Below are 15,843 nucleotides of genomic sequence, written 5' to 3' on the forward strand. Positions count from 1 at the left end.
TTGCCATTGTATAAATCTGGTACTTTTTCCATGTGAATTCAGAAACACAATTGCCTTTAAACAAGTGTATATTTATTTTCCATTTCACTTATGTGCTTTCCCTGCCTGTTAACATTTGACCTCACTGCATTTTTCACCATTTCTTTTCAGGACAATCATCCTTTAGCCAGCCTTCCTTTATTGGGATATTCACTCACCATTCCTTCCGAATCTGAAAACATTCACAAAGATTATGTGTTCAAGCTGCATTTCAAATCCCATGTGTACTACTTCAGGGCTGAAAGCGAATACACATTTGAAAGGTAAGTCAGTCTTTTGTGAGACGGAATTTTGTAAAATTATGTGATTTTTTTTTTTCCAAACAAGGTTAGTAAGTGCCAAATTTACTAAACTGATTTAGCAATACAGGCATGTAGTTCAGCACGGTAAGAGAAAGTAATCTTTACAATTTTAAAATAAATGTTAAACCTGGTAATGCTAGAACCAAGTGGTTGTTTTTGAGCACGCGTGGTAGCAATAGTAATAATCACTGCAAAACTTGAATTAGATGTAGGAATTGCACATTCAAAATTAATCAGGCTGGCTGTACATAGCTCTCTGTGTATCAAACATCAGGAAGCATGTAAACAGGTCACAGGACTTTTTAGGAGAGTGTAGAACAACTTTGCTCTCTCTAGTACAACTGGCTGTAAAATCCACACCTGAAATGAAATCCAACTTTTTCCCAGAAGCTGCTCTTCTTACTGTGTTCTGCCACTTCAGTGTATAATTTTTACACATTCCACTGAATTCTAGTTAGATGGAGAGCTGGGAAACAAGCACTGCTCTTCCTAAATTATGGTTTGAGCTTACTCATACTGGGAATTAATTTAGCTCTTTTGTATGAATCATTAACATAACAAAGATCTTAATGTCCTCTCATAGTCAAGAAACCCATAATTAAGTATTAGCCATGTCAGTCTAAAACTTTAAATAAGGCAAATTGTGGGGAAGAGGTAATTAAATAAATTAGTAGAATTGGAAAAAACACAAAAGCCCTTTCTCAGTTCTGGAAGGAGCAGTAACTGCAGCTAAATCACATTTTTTCGCATCAGAATCAAGCAGTTGTTTTCAACTGCTCATCACTTGGATTATCCAGAGGGGGAAAAAAAGAAATTTTGCACTTGCAGAACAAGTTAAACTATTAAGTTAGTGTATTTTGGGGCCCCTCTCCCCCGTTCATCCTCTCTAAACCTCCTTTCATATATGCATTTGGCAGTCATTTGGATCTGTAGCCTCTTGACTTTGGATAGGGAGCAAAGTAGTAAGTACAACGATGTTTTCCAGAGACACTACAAATAAAGGTTTTGTACAACTAATAGCACGGGCAATGACTACACAGAGAAAAACCTTTCAAGAAATCTCTCCTTACGAATTTACCATGATTTTGCTTTTGTCTCTTCGTGCCCCCTGACAGATGGATGGAAGTGATCCGAAGTGCCACCAGCTCTGCCTCCCGCACTCGAGCTCTGAGTCACAAAGAGCCTCACGCCTATTGACGGCTAAACAAACCGCCGTGTCGATTGTCCAGCAGCTGCTGATTTTCTAGAGGACGTTTGAAACATTTCTCCCTCCAAGTTTAGTAAAACTTACGTTTGTTAAAAGAAAAAAACAAAACAAAAAGTATGGTTTTGCAGAAGCTCACGGTTCCTCAGCAGAACTGTGATTTCCGTATGTTGAAAATAGCTTACCATCCTCCCAGTGGCTGCGGTTCGTTTCATGTCTTGTATTTTGTCATTCTGTGCTGTTTTTAGCTTGTGCCAGTATTAAAATATTGTCCTTATTAGAGTGCCAAATGCCAAAAGACATTTTATTGCCTCAGAGATTGCACCTAAAAAAAAAAAAAAATGACTTCACAATCTGAAAACTTTCTCCTGTGAGGCAAACACTATTTCTTTTCTTTACATAAAAATATATTATTTTTTTTTACCATGTTAATCTGTAGACTGCTGAATTTTTAAATGTAGGTGGACTTTCACAGTATAGACTATAATTATATATACAGTAAGCAGTCTAACAGGAATGAGGTAACTTTCAGATTTCATGTTGTTGTATTTTTTTTTCTCCAGTCTTTCTACATTTAATCAACAAGGAATTACTAATTTTCTATCTTTAACAAGGAAAGAGTTTACAGCTCACTCTCATTTCCCTTTGGGGTTACAGCTCCATGTGGCATAAATAAACTATAGGATTCCTACCTAACCATTTTTCTTGGTGCAAGTTGACCAAATTGTTCATCTGTTGGCTTTGAAAAGTGAGTACTACTTGCAAGATGGAAAAAAAAAAAGTTTAAAAATAATCCAGTGCAATATTATTTGGGCTGTTAATGTACTGTGAATGGTATGTACAAGAAGAAATTAAAGGCTGTGGTGACATTCTGCTGTTTGTTTTACAGACTTGAAAAACAAAACCAAAAAACCCTGTATGCTACAAGAACCACAGCTCTTTGTAATTAATTGGTGGAGCGTTTTGGTAACTAGCTGGGACTAAAGCACTGTAAGCCGGGTGTGCTACTGAACCCCCCAAGCCTTCGCCATGCCTGCTGCACATCCTGGTGTGATGCCTGGTTTTGCTGTTGGATCCTCAGCCGCTCTGTCCCTCCTGGTGCTCAGTATGCAGAGGGACGGGCCCAATCCGCAGCAGAAATGCCCATTTTGTGCAGCTGGCTGTCACGGCATCCACTATCATTTTTTGCCCACTCGGAAGGGCATCATCACAAAGTCTGCTGTGAGTAGATGCTTTTCGTAACGCTTTAAGAAACGCTTCATCAGGAGGCTGGCATGAACTTGCAATCACAGAAGTTCAACGTGCTGGAAACACCTCTCCCCACTAAGGACCTTTGAGCAAGCAGTGCTAGACAGGGGGGCCAAAATATAGCTGAATATATACGTAACAGAATATAACTATGAGAAATGAAGCTGGGACAATTCAGCCCCCAGCTTGTCTTCTTCTCACTATTCACTCTGTTAATTGCTTAAATATCTGCGTTGTATGAAGTGGCTTACGGCTTTGCTCACAACGAAAGGGAATAAAATACCTCACAGTAGCACACATACTGCTGTTTGAAGACAGTAAATAAAGCCTTCTTTATTCTGCCCCTCCCCAAAGAAAACCTCAGTGAAATTAGAGCTCCTGGTGAGCAGCAGGATGTTGTTGGTCACGAAAAGTTACTCAGGACTGTGCTTTATACAGCACACACACACGCACCCACACATCCATGCATGTATTTTAATGTGCATACGTAAAATCTCAAGGAGTAGGCTGGGTTCCTAATTCCTTACGACAAGTAGAAGTCCCCCTGGCCAAACCTGAGCCACCCTGACAAAGGAAAATAAAAATTACAGCGTATTTTCTTCAGCTATGTATAAATGTACAAACCCTTGGGCAGGTAACTGGTTGCAGTTGCTCTTTTCCGTAGATATTTCCCCTTAGAGAGAAAGCTTTACCTTTTGGTCAGGCAGTTGGACCTAGCTCAGGTCTTTTATAACAAGCCACGCTAAGCACCTCTGGTGTATTCTTGTTTTCTTTTTTAGGGGAGGCAAAATAAATAGGACAACTGCTGGCTACTGAATATACATTACTTTTTTTTTTTTTTAACATATAGGACAGCTTTTTTCTGGAATGAACTTGAGGAAGAAATAGAGGATACCTACATATTTCATCTATTGCAAAAGCCTGTGGTCTACACCACTAGAATTTCAAATACAAATGACTGCTGGGTCCCTTCATCTGTCCTTTACAATTGTTATCTCTAACAGTGCTAACACCCTTTTTTGAAAAAATGGAAATTATATGGAGGGTCATGCCCTTAGTTCAGCTAAAATTGAATTTTATGTTAGATCACTGGGGCTTGTGGGATACACTCGTCATCAATGCCAGTTTTTGCTGAGCTCTCAAAAGAAGGAAATCAGATAACAGCTTTTCTAGTTACCATTCATTTTCATGCAAAGAAAGCCTGGAAAATATTTTTTCTACAACATCTAAGGCAATTTTTTTTCCCTTTAATAGTATGATTCTTTTCTTTTTTCCTTTTTATTTTTTTTTAATGGAGCCAGTCAAACTTTTGTTTTTTAAATAGTACCTTTGTCAGCATTTCTCCAGTTCTTTATTCCTAAGGTTACCCCAAAACTGAAATAATGGTAAGAGAATAAAAGTGACAGTCTGGCCACTCTCATGTGTGTGAATAGATAAATCCATGGCTTACCAGAAAGCTGTGACAGCCGACCACTTACTGCTAGCCCTGACCGACATCGGAGTGCTGCCATCGACTCAGCAAGGCTTGGAGAGGCGTCGGGTTCCCAGCTTCGTGCTAGGTCAGCATCCCATAACCAGCCACACCATTCTCTCAGGGCAGTGGTGGAAAAAACCCAAACTGATCACTCCAAGAGACACACTCTGCTTGTTACTTGTTAATACTTGCCTTGAATAATCAACTCCTGGCTTCAAATAATGAGCACATGAAAATGAAACACAAACTTCACTGTCAGACTCAGTGGGATCCACAAAGCCTGCACTCCTGTGGATTTTTTTCCGCACGGGGTTAAGCATCTCTGTGGTTTGTTTCATTAAGACATGAGTCACACTGAGACACTCAGACCTACTTATTTTCACAAAATTTTAATTAATTACTTAATTACTGTTAAGACCGCAATCCGTGTTCTCAAATTGAGCTAAAATCAGTCAAAATGTAATAAAGAGACTGAAAGACAAGCTAGCAGGCAGAGACAGGCATTGGGATTGCAGACATCACGGTAAAGTCTCTGACTGGGAGAAGCTCTCACAAGGAAGCACTCATTTTAGAAACAAAACCGGGGCAACATCCCAAAGTTCTGTCTAAAACAGAGAAACAAGCAGAACCCAAAAAGCCTAATTTTGACCCTTTTTCCTTTCCATGCAGGACTAATTATGTGGTCTTCCCTATCAAGAAAAAATTGATAGAGGGAGAAAAAAAAAAAAAAAGGGGCAGTTTGGCCCTCGCACATTTTTTTAATAGCAGAAAATAGTCATGGAATAGCACTATAGGAGTGCAAATGTTAGAAAGATTGTTATTCAGTGATGTGGGTGATTAAAGATGCACTACTAGGGGTTAAGGTAATGCAACGTGATGCAAGCACTTCATCAGTTTCACGGGGCTGTTAGGATGCCACATAAAAAGCAGGTTTTCAATCACTGCCATTTGTGAATTGGCACGTTGCCATACTCAAGGACAAACTGTCATAGAAAACTGCATACATTAAACCAAAACATTACACTATCAATCACTTGTATGTGTGTATTAAAGAAAAAGATAACTTTATTGAGAAGTGAACTTCCCACATGGGTAGGCCATCTGTGAGAGTTAAACTTACTGAATTCCCCCAAATATATTCAAGTCTTGCTCAGAAAGCGTTGTTCCAGCTGAAACAAGAGTTCTCTTGTACAAATTCTGAGATCCTTACAATTGAAAACTGAATGCTGATTTACAAACTTCCTGCTTACCAGTACTGACACGTGGACAATAACTGACCTAGAAACCCACAGGAGCATCCCCTTCGGGGAAGGGACCCCGGAATCTCATCTTAACTGACCACTCAGATGGCGAGATTTCATTAAACGTTTCCTTCTTTATTTCTAGGTCATGTAGTTTACAAGGAGCTTTATTACGTTGGTGTCGAGTGACAAAAGTAAAAGTTAAGTACATGGTTATAAACAGGCAGCAACGTTACAGAAAACAAGATATACACTGTAATTGTCCTCTGTAATCATGCTTAGAAAGAAGGCAGAAAACCATTACATACGAGTTGTCTACTGCATACGCTCAGTGCAATTACTAGCACATCTGCAAAACATAGTTAAAAAGAGCAAGCTTGCAGATTTGTGCTATACTTCAAGCTCCTCCCCAGCAACTTACAAAAATAATTGTGATTGTACTCATCCTTGCATTATACCTGTGCTTATTAACACTTCTGATGATCTCTCAACGGTGATAGTTTTGAAGGCAAATAATGTTTCCTTAAAAGTAAGGAAAACGTGAAACCTTTACAAATTGGTATCGTTATCTTTAAAAAAAAAAAAAAAAAAAAAACACCACCTAACGCCACGGTAAGGAGTAAGAGCTAAGCCAGACGTTTCACACGTACATTAAAAGCACAGGCAGATGAAGGAGTTGGGGTGGACAGGCCAGGAGGTGAATTCCGAAGACACCAGCTTCTTTGCAGCCAAGTGCATACCCTTACCTTACCCCTCGCCTACAGAGAAAGCGAACACCCCAGTTAAACCACCCCAGAGCCATGGGGTCAGCCAGCCTTACCCACATATGCAAAACGTTTGGAGCGGCAAGGAAGCCACGGCACTTCAGGAAAGCACTGCTCTGTCATCTACCGAAAGCATCCTCTACTACACTGATCACGTCTTCGTGCTTTAGTAAACCGGTGACCAACTACAAAGTGCAACTGCGAGGGAAATTAAGTTAAAAAAATAGATTACACATCTGATCGTTACAAAAAGCAAGCCTTCAGTGCAAATGACTGGGTTTATTTTCTCTTTAAACAGAAAGTGAGTTTATTGAACGCTTAAACCTTGAAATCCCTGACAAGTAAGCAGTTCTACTGGTTTTGCTGTTTGCATAAATAGGGCTAACCTGTTGCTTAGTACAGTCAAGACTGAATGAAGATGCATCGCCTGCAAAAATTAAAAATAAAAAAGTCGGCGCAACTTTATAACAAATGTTTTCAGCATGAGACAACCTCTCAAAAATATCAATACCCTTATTTTTCTGTCAGAAACCGAGGCCATGCTTCTTTCAAACGAAGCTCTTCTTCTGTTACAGATACAGTTCTCATTTGTAAAGCATCAATACTTTCCAATAGCAAATGATTGTAATTTTACATTCAAGATACAGCACACTTTTTGTCAGTGAATCTCACTTTAAGATAGTCTATATTTAAATAATCTATATATTACATATAAAAATACACATCTCTACCATAAACAAGGTCTTGTCTTTTTGTGAATGTCCCAGCCTTTTGGCTATTCAGCCTTGCTGTGTGTCTTACTTATTTCAAGCTCCCAAACCAAAGGATACAACCACCAAGCAAATTCTGTCACCACCTACTCAAACAGAGAAGTATTTCCTCAACACACAATCCCGGAATGCAACAAAATATGTAACTTAAAAATATATGTATTCATTACTTTTTAAACGATTGGTCAAAAATGACGTACCTTAGGACTTCATGCAATTTCCTGATTGAGAAATTCTTGAGATTCCAGCTACCACCATACATTTAACATCTCTGCTGAATCTCTGAGGTCTACGCAACTCCAAGGAAGCTAACTTTAATTTCAAGTGCTTACACTGACAGCTTCCATTTTTCTATTTCTGTTTTGAATGCAAACGCATCAATTTCTTTCCACATGCTATAGCAGCACGTATTTATCAGATGGCTGAATGTTCTGACACAGAGATGTCAAAAGGTGAATTTCCCACTGCACGGTACTCAGCTGCACGTCTCACGACAGAGCTGACTTCATTTCCTGGAGGGTAAGCCTAGCCTTCAAGTTTAAGAGCACAGAAAACATGTTTAACGATACCGATCAAAGAGGAGTTACAAAACACTGCTCAAATGTATGCATTGTTCAATTTATCTTAAATTCGCTTAACCATAACGAAAAACCACACTGGCAAATGTGTTGTGTCTAAGAATATGGCTACAGGAATGAGATACCCATTTCTGTGAACTATTTTTTTTTTAGCTTGCTCAGAGTTTCACAGCTCTGTTAGCATAACAGCATCTTTAACACTGTTAAATTACTTAATAATTAAGGCTACAAATATTCATATAATAATGGCTAGCATGGTGCTGTGAAGTCCTGCACGACAACCTCATCAGATCCAGAATGATTAGAGACAGAGTCTTCTTATACGAAGCCAGGTAGATATGCCTATGCTTATTTTAATCCTTTGCTCAAAATCTTGTGTCTTTATTTTTAAAAAAACACACTGAAACAGATGAGGTACCTCACTGTTTAAAACCTAAAATCATCATTTTATTTCCATTAAATGAAAAAATGGTCTCTTAGGTACCAGAAGAATAAGCGCCTGCACATAGCCTGGATGAACCATGCTAAGGTAAACCTTAAAGTAATATTGTGGGGGAAAAAAAGCCACCTAATCAGCCCTGTGAATAATATTACTATTTCCAAGGAAATTTAAAAGCTTACGTCAGCTATCCAGGAGCTGTCACAGGAATACTTGGAATTTTAGAATTCAAAAAATTTTTTTTTTCTTTTATTTTTTCTCTAGGGTTAGTAATAGGACATAGCATACACCACTCTTGGCTCAGTTTTGCAGTCCTTCTGTCTGATTTCTATCACTTTCAGTAAAAGGATGCACAGATTTAGGCAGCAAGACGAAACACTGAATACATGGATCATTTTTCTCTTACGCTGCAAGACATTAATTTTAATGACAAAAATAGGCGTAATGAAGAAACATTTGCCACTGTCTTAGAGCCAACATCTTAATGAGTTTTCAGAATAAATGCAAAAAAAAAATTTATTTGTGTGAGCATTCGAGTGTGTTTAGGTGGAAAAGAGATTTTATCTGAATTTTCACTACAAGCTTCACAAGTATCTATTACTAAAATTGAACAATACATATGGTTCAGAATTTGCATTGGCACCATTTAAAACTGAAGACATGAAAGAGCTCATTCTGTAGGAAGAAAAAGAAAAAAAAAACAAAACAGAATAATTTAAATTTAAAGCTTTGAGAGACAAGGTGTATTCAATTTAAAACAACCAGAAGTAGTACCATAATCAGAAAGTCACACTCTGGATAAAAAGGAAGAAGTACTGGAGAAACAGAATAAAACTGTGTCTTTGCTGAGGTACGAATAGAAGGTTCCATTGTACAGGATTAACTATCTTTCAATGGCAAATCCTTCACATACAAAAAAAATCAATCCAAGACTCACTTATCACGTAATTCAAGATTTACATGTAATAAAGGCAAGGCAATACTCAGTTATGGCCTGTCAAATATTTACCCCACTAACATTATCTACAGAAGCACTTTACCATTTTGTACACAGTGATTCCTTATGCACGTTGAAAGGCTCTCATTTAAAAAAAAGACATTATATACATATCTGTACACAACTCCAACAAACACACGCCGTCTCCCAGTGGAATTCTTAAAGCAAGATACCTGAGGTTTCTCAATATCTTCAATTTCTCTATCACAAACCTAAATATACATTGCAAATTTTACAAAAAGACACCTCCCTGGAATATGTGCATTGTCATTAAAAAAACTATAGCTTTAAGGAGCTGAAAAAGACTGCCTCCATCTGAGAGACTTCATTTTCACTCTTGCACGTTTAGGAACATCCTTCCGCCAAAGGACATTCTGGTGACTGAGGGGCGAACGACTTCAGGACGCGCTTCTTCACTGCAGACACCATTGGATCTCCGTTGTCTTAGAAAAGTCAGAAAGAGTACTTCAGTAGGATGAAGTACTTCCTCCAGCTAGTGAGTATCTGAAGAGGAAAAGAAATCATTATTGTCCTGACTTTCAAAGCAGCAAGATATAACAAGCAGCAACTAGAAGTTATTATCCTGTTACGTGCTGTCGAAGTCCCAGCCTTTTTCCTTCCAAAATGACATCCAGCAGTACTGTCAAACTTTAAGGAAAAAACCCATAGATCTGAGTAACACATAAAATATGCTTAATTACAACATTATTGCTCTTCTAGCAGGAAAAACAACCTGTGTTCAAGTGTGTTATCAAGAAGTATACAATGATGCAAAAATTCTGTAGGCTATGGGCAAAATTTAGTGATTCCAACTTCCCTACTCATTCCTAATTGTTCCGAAATATCACTGGGGCAGAAAGCTCGTATTTCTTAGTCTAACCAGATACTTAAACCATCTGAAGAAAAACAAGCGTTTTAATCATATTAAACTTCCAATCAACTTTATGGAATATAAAAGATCAGAACTGAATGGGGAAGGTAAATGGATTCAATTCATTGAGCAGATCTTCTGAGAGTCCCAACAAACCCATCTACCCAAACTTGGGAAGTACAGGTCTAACCAATCATAGGAGGAGTGAGTATATCAATAGAAACACATTGTTGAAGAGAGTCATTTTTCAATAATTCACTATCAAATGGAGAGAGGATTTTGCCCATTGCAATTGGATACAATAAATGATTAAATGATGCAACAGTGCATATGTTTTGCAGCTTTCAAATAAGAAGAAACTGTCTTTTCAGAAGCTGACTAGCTCCAAAAATACTCGTCAGGCTGTGGAACAGTTCAAATTCATTTTTAAGGTGGATCCTGCCATTCATTCCTTTACGGAAGGAGTGCTAGCATGTTGATGTACTAGCTCAATACCATCCCTAGGGTAAGAGAAACTTCACCCACACATGACCCATAAACAGACATTCCTCATGAATGTTTCTTTCACTCCTTCAAAGAAAAGGGAGCGTCTGCTCTGACTGTTGCAATAAGGTATTATGGCTGAGAAAAACAGCAAAAAGGCCGAAGAAGCAGAGCCATGACAAAAGGAAAAAAAAAAAGCAAAGCAGGTATCTCCTAAGACAAAAACAGTAACTGTTGCTGTCATGACAAGTACAAGTAAAATTATCTCTGGCATCCACAAATGAAGTGCCCAGTGAAAGCCTATCTCCACAAGATCATTTTCAGCTGAAGTTGGGTTGTTTGTTTTTTCGCTTTGCTTTGGGTTTTTGTTTTGACAAAGGAAACAACTGTAAGCACAAAAGTGTGTTTTCCTTTATTAAAAAAAAAGAAATCCACTCTTTCCATTTAGTGCTAGTCACATGCTTGTAGAGTAACATCTGCCGTTTTCTGTAATCTTTAGTGAATTATTTCATTACCTCTGAAGCCTCTGCACAAGGTGTGACACCATGTTATCTGCAATGCCTGGAGAAGCCTCTTCAGCTAAATAAATCGCCTTTCGCAGTTCTTCTATGGAATCTGTGTTACCACCACACACTTCACTTTTCTCTTTCAACTGAAAGAAAAAAAGGAAGTGACACATTAATAATACATTCATAGTATTTCCATAAACAACATAATGCAAAATCTTGGTAGAAAGTGACTGCTAGTGTTCACAGTGTCAAGATTTCTTTCATTATACACCCTCACATCCTGAAGACCTTCCTGAAGTTAATCTGTGCAGTAGTTATTTGGGTGTCATTCATCCTCACAAGATTTCAATCATTTCATATATCCTTTTCATTCAAAATTCATGACACCACCCCACGAAACATGCACTGTTTGGCTGGAGCTGCTTGGTGTCAAGATGAGTTGCTCACACATGCACTTTTGTATACATCTTATACAGCTATGGGTTTCACTTAGACACCGAGAGCGCATTTGTGTGAGCTCTGTTAGAAAATGCTTTCACTGTCAACATGTGCAACAGAAAATCCTGAGTGCTCTCATCTTCGCCCTGAAACAAAAGATCCCACAATCAGACAGGAACTGGGGGTTTGAGAGGGAAGGTCTCAGTGCTCAGCTTATGCAGGAGTTGGTATAACGTGCAGAGCACGACTGGTGAAGTAATTTCTTGGAAATCCCTAAAGAGCTTTCAAAAATCTTATCAGGGTCTGGGCTTCCTTAGAAGAAGGCGTCATTTTACTAGCAGTAAAGGTGAAAGAAGGCATGGTCATCTTTCAGGGACGGGCTTTCCCCAACAGGCTGGATGTCTGCACTTACAAGTGTCTCTCCACATTTATCACTACAGCAGTTGTCAAGAGGTGCTTTGCAGCATCCCCTTAAATCAACATTATTCCTTAGAAGGGAAAAAAAAATGGTAAAAAAAAAAAAATACTCCAACAGGCTGTGCATATAAGTGCTTTGGATCAAAGGGCATCTGAGTTGTTTATACAGAACTGAAGAACAGTGGAACAATTTCTCTAGAAACTCTTCAATGGGTTTAAGAGATTCCTGTGAACGCTGGAGCTATCGCTGGTCTGCATTAAAAAAAAAAAAATTACACGTGCACACCAGTAATGAAGAAAGCTTGGTGTCAACACACGGAAAGGCTGCACCATTTTCTGGGATGTAATTTGTGCATGCAAACACTTTTGGCCCCGGTCAAGTATAGCAGAGGGTTTTGTTACATGGAATAAGGACAATCCCCAGTAAGCAGCAGAAAGCAGAACTGGTGTATCAGGACATCTTTTGGAGTGTGGTATTAACACAAGACATTCCAGAGGGAGCCAAGTAGCAGTGAAGTATTTCAGAGGTGTCCAGGGAGAAGAGACATCTTCCCAAGCATTAAAGTAGCCTTTCAGGACTTTCTGAAGTCGATTTTCAACAGCCGTCAGCAGCTACAGCTCAGGAGGTGCCATCAGCACTGAGGAAAAGCTCTTACTTAAGAGGAACCTGAATCTTGCGAGGGAAAACACAGGAAACAGTGATGGTTCTGGTTCCACGTTTAGTGATGGCTTCTAGAGAAGATGTTAGGGCTCCCTTCTGAAAACAACACAGGTCTGGAGGTCTTAAAGCACATGGCTGGGACAACAGGAAAAGATGAGGGCACCACCTGTGTACAACAGCTGACATACAACGGCAGCAGCTCGCTGAAGATAACAGATAACTGACATGCATGATAACTTTATTCATTCCCAGGAGTTTTGTTTTGTTTTTAAAAAACAGCTTTGCTTAAGTGCCTCAAACTTCAGACTGCTACTAGCACCAGAGGCCGGGCCCAATAGTTGAACAAACCTCTTCAGCCACGGCTCCTGATTAAGTTGTATCAGAGTTCAACTAAAAAAACAGGATGCTGAGCACAACCTTCCCCTGTAAGATTACTTAAAGACAGCTGTTGGTTTTTACATCTACTGTCTTCTATGTCAAAAGTTTTGAAGACACCATGACAACAAAAATATCTAGTTTTGTTCTTTTTGGAGAAGTTCTGTGGTAACTCATTAATTTAGCTGGCAATAATTCCTGAAGGTGTAGCTGTGTCTTCGCTAAATAAATGGAACCCTGAAATGTAGCACACTGCTTTTTCCAGAGGGCAGAGAATTGCCATGCCCTTCAGGAGAAGGAAACCCTGCAGTGAAATTCTGGAGCAGTTTGGGAAAAGTTGTGGCTCTCCACCAGTAGCTGCATGAAATGGGAGCCTGAAGCATGAACCAACAGCAGACACCTGACTAAGACTTCTCCCACTACACAAACCAGTGTTTGAGGAAGAACTTTTCTGTAGCTTCTATACACTGAGGACATGGAAGTAGATAGCAGTCTTACAAAACACAGTGAAAAATGTTTCTGGGGACAGAAAGCAGCAATAAATGGAATGGCAAGCAAGAAAGGGCAAAGAATAAGAGAGCAACTAGTCAGCAATACCACGGGAAGGAAAAACCCAGAGCAGAGATCTCCAGAAGACGTGTAGGAAAAGGCATGGTGGAGAGAAAGTGAAAATAAAGAAAGGATAAAAACGGAGGATGGACTGAGGAAAAGAGCGGATGTAAGACCCACATCACGCTTGATAGGGGTGAGGGAGGAAGAAAACCTAAAGGAGATGTGGAGCAATGAGAGAAATATTTGGGAGATGGGAAAGTCAGGAGTATTCTTCCTGAGCAGCATGCAAAACAACCTTCTGAATCATGATTTCTTTCATTATAACAAAGTTAAGACAACATTCTCACTAGAACAACTTTATTTCTGTAATGGTTACAATGGTTGAAAGCATTATTTAAATAAAATCTTTAATTGCAAAGATAGGGTGAGAGGGCAGGGTTTTTTGTTTGTTTGTTTTTAAGATAGAGTTCTATCAACATTTGTAAATGATCACATATAAATAAATATCTTCCCCTTCATATGATTTTGATTTATCTTAGTATTTGGAAAAACAAATATAAAACAACAGAAAATTCAGAATGGAAACAAATTATAGTTTTCAATCTGAAATTCGAAAGTTAAATTCTTGCTGGGCTGGGCTGCAGCCAAATATTGGCACAGTGAAGGGCTTAAATTTTGTAACAGATAAGACTACACATAAAATAATAAAGAGATAAAGCAGTGTCAAAATAAAAAATAAATAAATATGAATGCTCTAATACAAATATTTACTTACCTTGCAATTTTTCATATTCATTGTTTTCAGCTGTTAGTTTGCTTTAGTATGGGTGATGTTGCTACAACGTTTAAGTACCACTGTTGCAAGCTAAACTAAGATCCTCACTGACCCACATGAAAGCAAAGGCTACAGGTAAAACTAACATAGTAAGTTCTAAATGGGATGCAGAAACCTTTGTAGAAACCCTTTCATCATTTCTTTTTCAGAGATATAAATCCTAGAATTGCTTAAGCTTTGAAGCAGTAACTTACCTCTGCAAATAAAGGGGATATAACTGTAGACAGGCATTGGGATAGAGGCCTCTTTGGGATGTCCTTTTCCTAAGAAGAAACCAAAATTTGGAACAATTTAATTTCTGAAAAGAAACATCTTCACTGCATTCTGTTTCTAATCAGTGAGGAAAAAATAGTTCCAACATGCCACGCTTCATGAAAAATGTGTTTCTATGTATGTATGAGTATGTAAATCATCTTGCACCACGGTGCTTTATTCCAAAGCACTGCGGAGAATAGAGGCTGAACTGAAGTTTAAGGCTCTGGCACTCAAATATATGCAAACTCAAAATTATGAAGAAAAAAAAAATCCTACCAAGCATTCACCAAATCATATGCATGCTGATACTTACAAAATTTTTACAATTTAAATGCTTTCAGAGTTATAAAAAAAATAGACTTGTGAAAAATCCTAAATCACCCCACTAAATTATTAAAGTACCAGTTATCCCCTTTTACAATTCAATCAAAACTTTGAGCACCTTATTTCTTTGGAACTCCAAAGGCTGAGCTGCTCCATTCTCTAGATTCTTGGGGTCTTTTTCTCTTATTGTAAAGATCCACTCTCCTGAATCACTCCCACCTGAAGCCTGGCCATCTGGTTCACTGTGACGAAAGAAGAAGAGAAAAAAAAAAAGAAAAAAAGGATTATTGTTCATGTTCCTTCCACATATAACTTCCATTCGAGACCATAATCAGGATTCTCTTGTGCAAGCCAATGAATATAAAGACAACTGTGAAAAGTAATACAACTTATCTTCTCGAGAAATTAAAGGATTTTTTTTTTGAGAAAATAAAACTAAGATACTTCACTAAATGCTAAATTAACTTCAAGAAGAAATAGAGACATTAAAAGATTGAAAATAAATTCCCAAGTTACATAAACAAACAACATGAAGCAGGATGATTATTTCTAACAACAAGATGATTATTTCTATCTGAAAATTGGCTTTAGCATAGTATCTCAACTAGGGAACAGAATTCGGGGGGAAAAAAACAGAAGAAATAATCCACTGTTTTTTCCCCTAGGAAAATGATTAAGACACTAGCATAGAATACCTTTGCAGAACTCCCACATGACACCCTGATCTCCAGATGGGAGAGATATGGTTTGAAGGGTGGACTATTTAGGATAAGGAATTGACTGGGTGGCTGCACCCAGAGAGTGGTGGCCAATGGCTCTATGTCCAGGTGGAGGCTGGTGACAAGTGGTGTCCCCCAGGGGTCTGTCTTGGCACCGGTGCCATTTAATACCTTCATCAATGACATAGATGATGAGATCGAGTGCACCCTCAGCAAGTGTGCAGATGACAGCAAGCTCAGTGGTACAGCTGATACAGTAGAAGGAAGGGATCCATCCAAAGGGACCTGGGCAAGCTTGAGAAGTGGGCCCACGTGAACCTCAGGAGGTTCAACAAGGCCAAGATCAAG

General features: G+C 38.6%; 2 protein-coding genes across 8 annotated transcripts in view; one reads left to right on the top strand and one right to left on the bottom strand.

Moving 5' to 3' along the window:
* FARP1 (FERM, ARH/RhoGEF and pleckstrin domain protein 1) overlaps nt 1-2,414 on the top strand; it is a 194,887-nt gene extending 192,473 nt beyond the window's left edge. For 5 of the 6 annotated variants that reach the window (XM_082754402.1, XM_082754400.1, XM_082754401.1 and 2 more), the window contains exons 26-27: nt 151-302; nt 1,457-2,414. In XM_082754402.1, the coding sequence (XP_082610528.1) occupies nt 151-302; nt 1,457-1,538 (234 nt within the window). In that variant the 3' untranslated portion in view covers nt 1,539-2,414. Of the gene's footprint in view, nt 1-150; nt 303-1,456 lie in introns of those variants that run through there. The other variant, XM_082754403.1, reaches the window with a different exon arrangement.
* A 5,531-nt stretch (nt 2,415-7,945) lies between these two features.
* STK24 (serine/threonine kinase 24) overlaps nt 7,946-15,843 on the bottom strand; it is a 51,303-nt gene continuing 43,405 nt past the window's right edge. For both annotated transcript variants that reach the window (XM_082751405.1, XM_082751406.1), the window contains 4 exons: nt 14,895-15,018; nt 14,392-14,460; nt 10,926-11,062; nt 7,946-9,560 (listed from right to left, as the gene is read on the bottom strand). In XM_082751405.1, coding sequence (XP_082607531.1) covers nt 9,524-9,560; nt 10,926-11,062; nt 14,392-14,460; nt 14,895-15,018 — 367 coding nt within the window. In that variant the 3' untranslated portion in view covers nt 7,946-9,523. The remainder of the gene's footprint in view (nt 9,561-10,925; nt 11,063-14,391; nt 14,461-14,894; nt 15,019-15,843) is intronic.

This window comes from Aythya marila (genome assembly GCF_965140915.1).
Source record: "Aythya marila genome assembly, chromosome: 1".
NCBI classification, from domain to species: Eukaryota; Metazoa; Chordata; class Aves; order Anseriformes; family Anatidae; genus Aythya; species Aythya marila.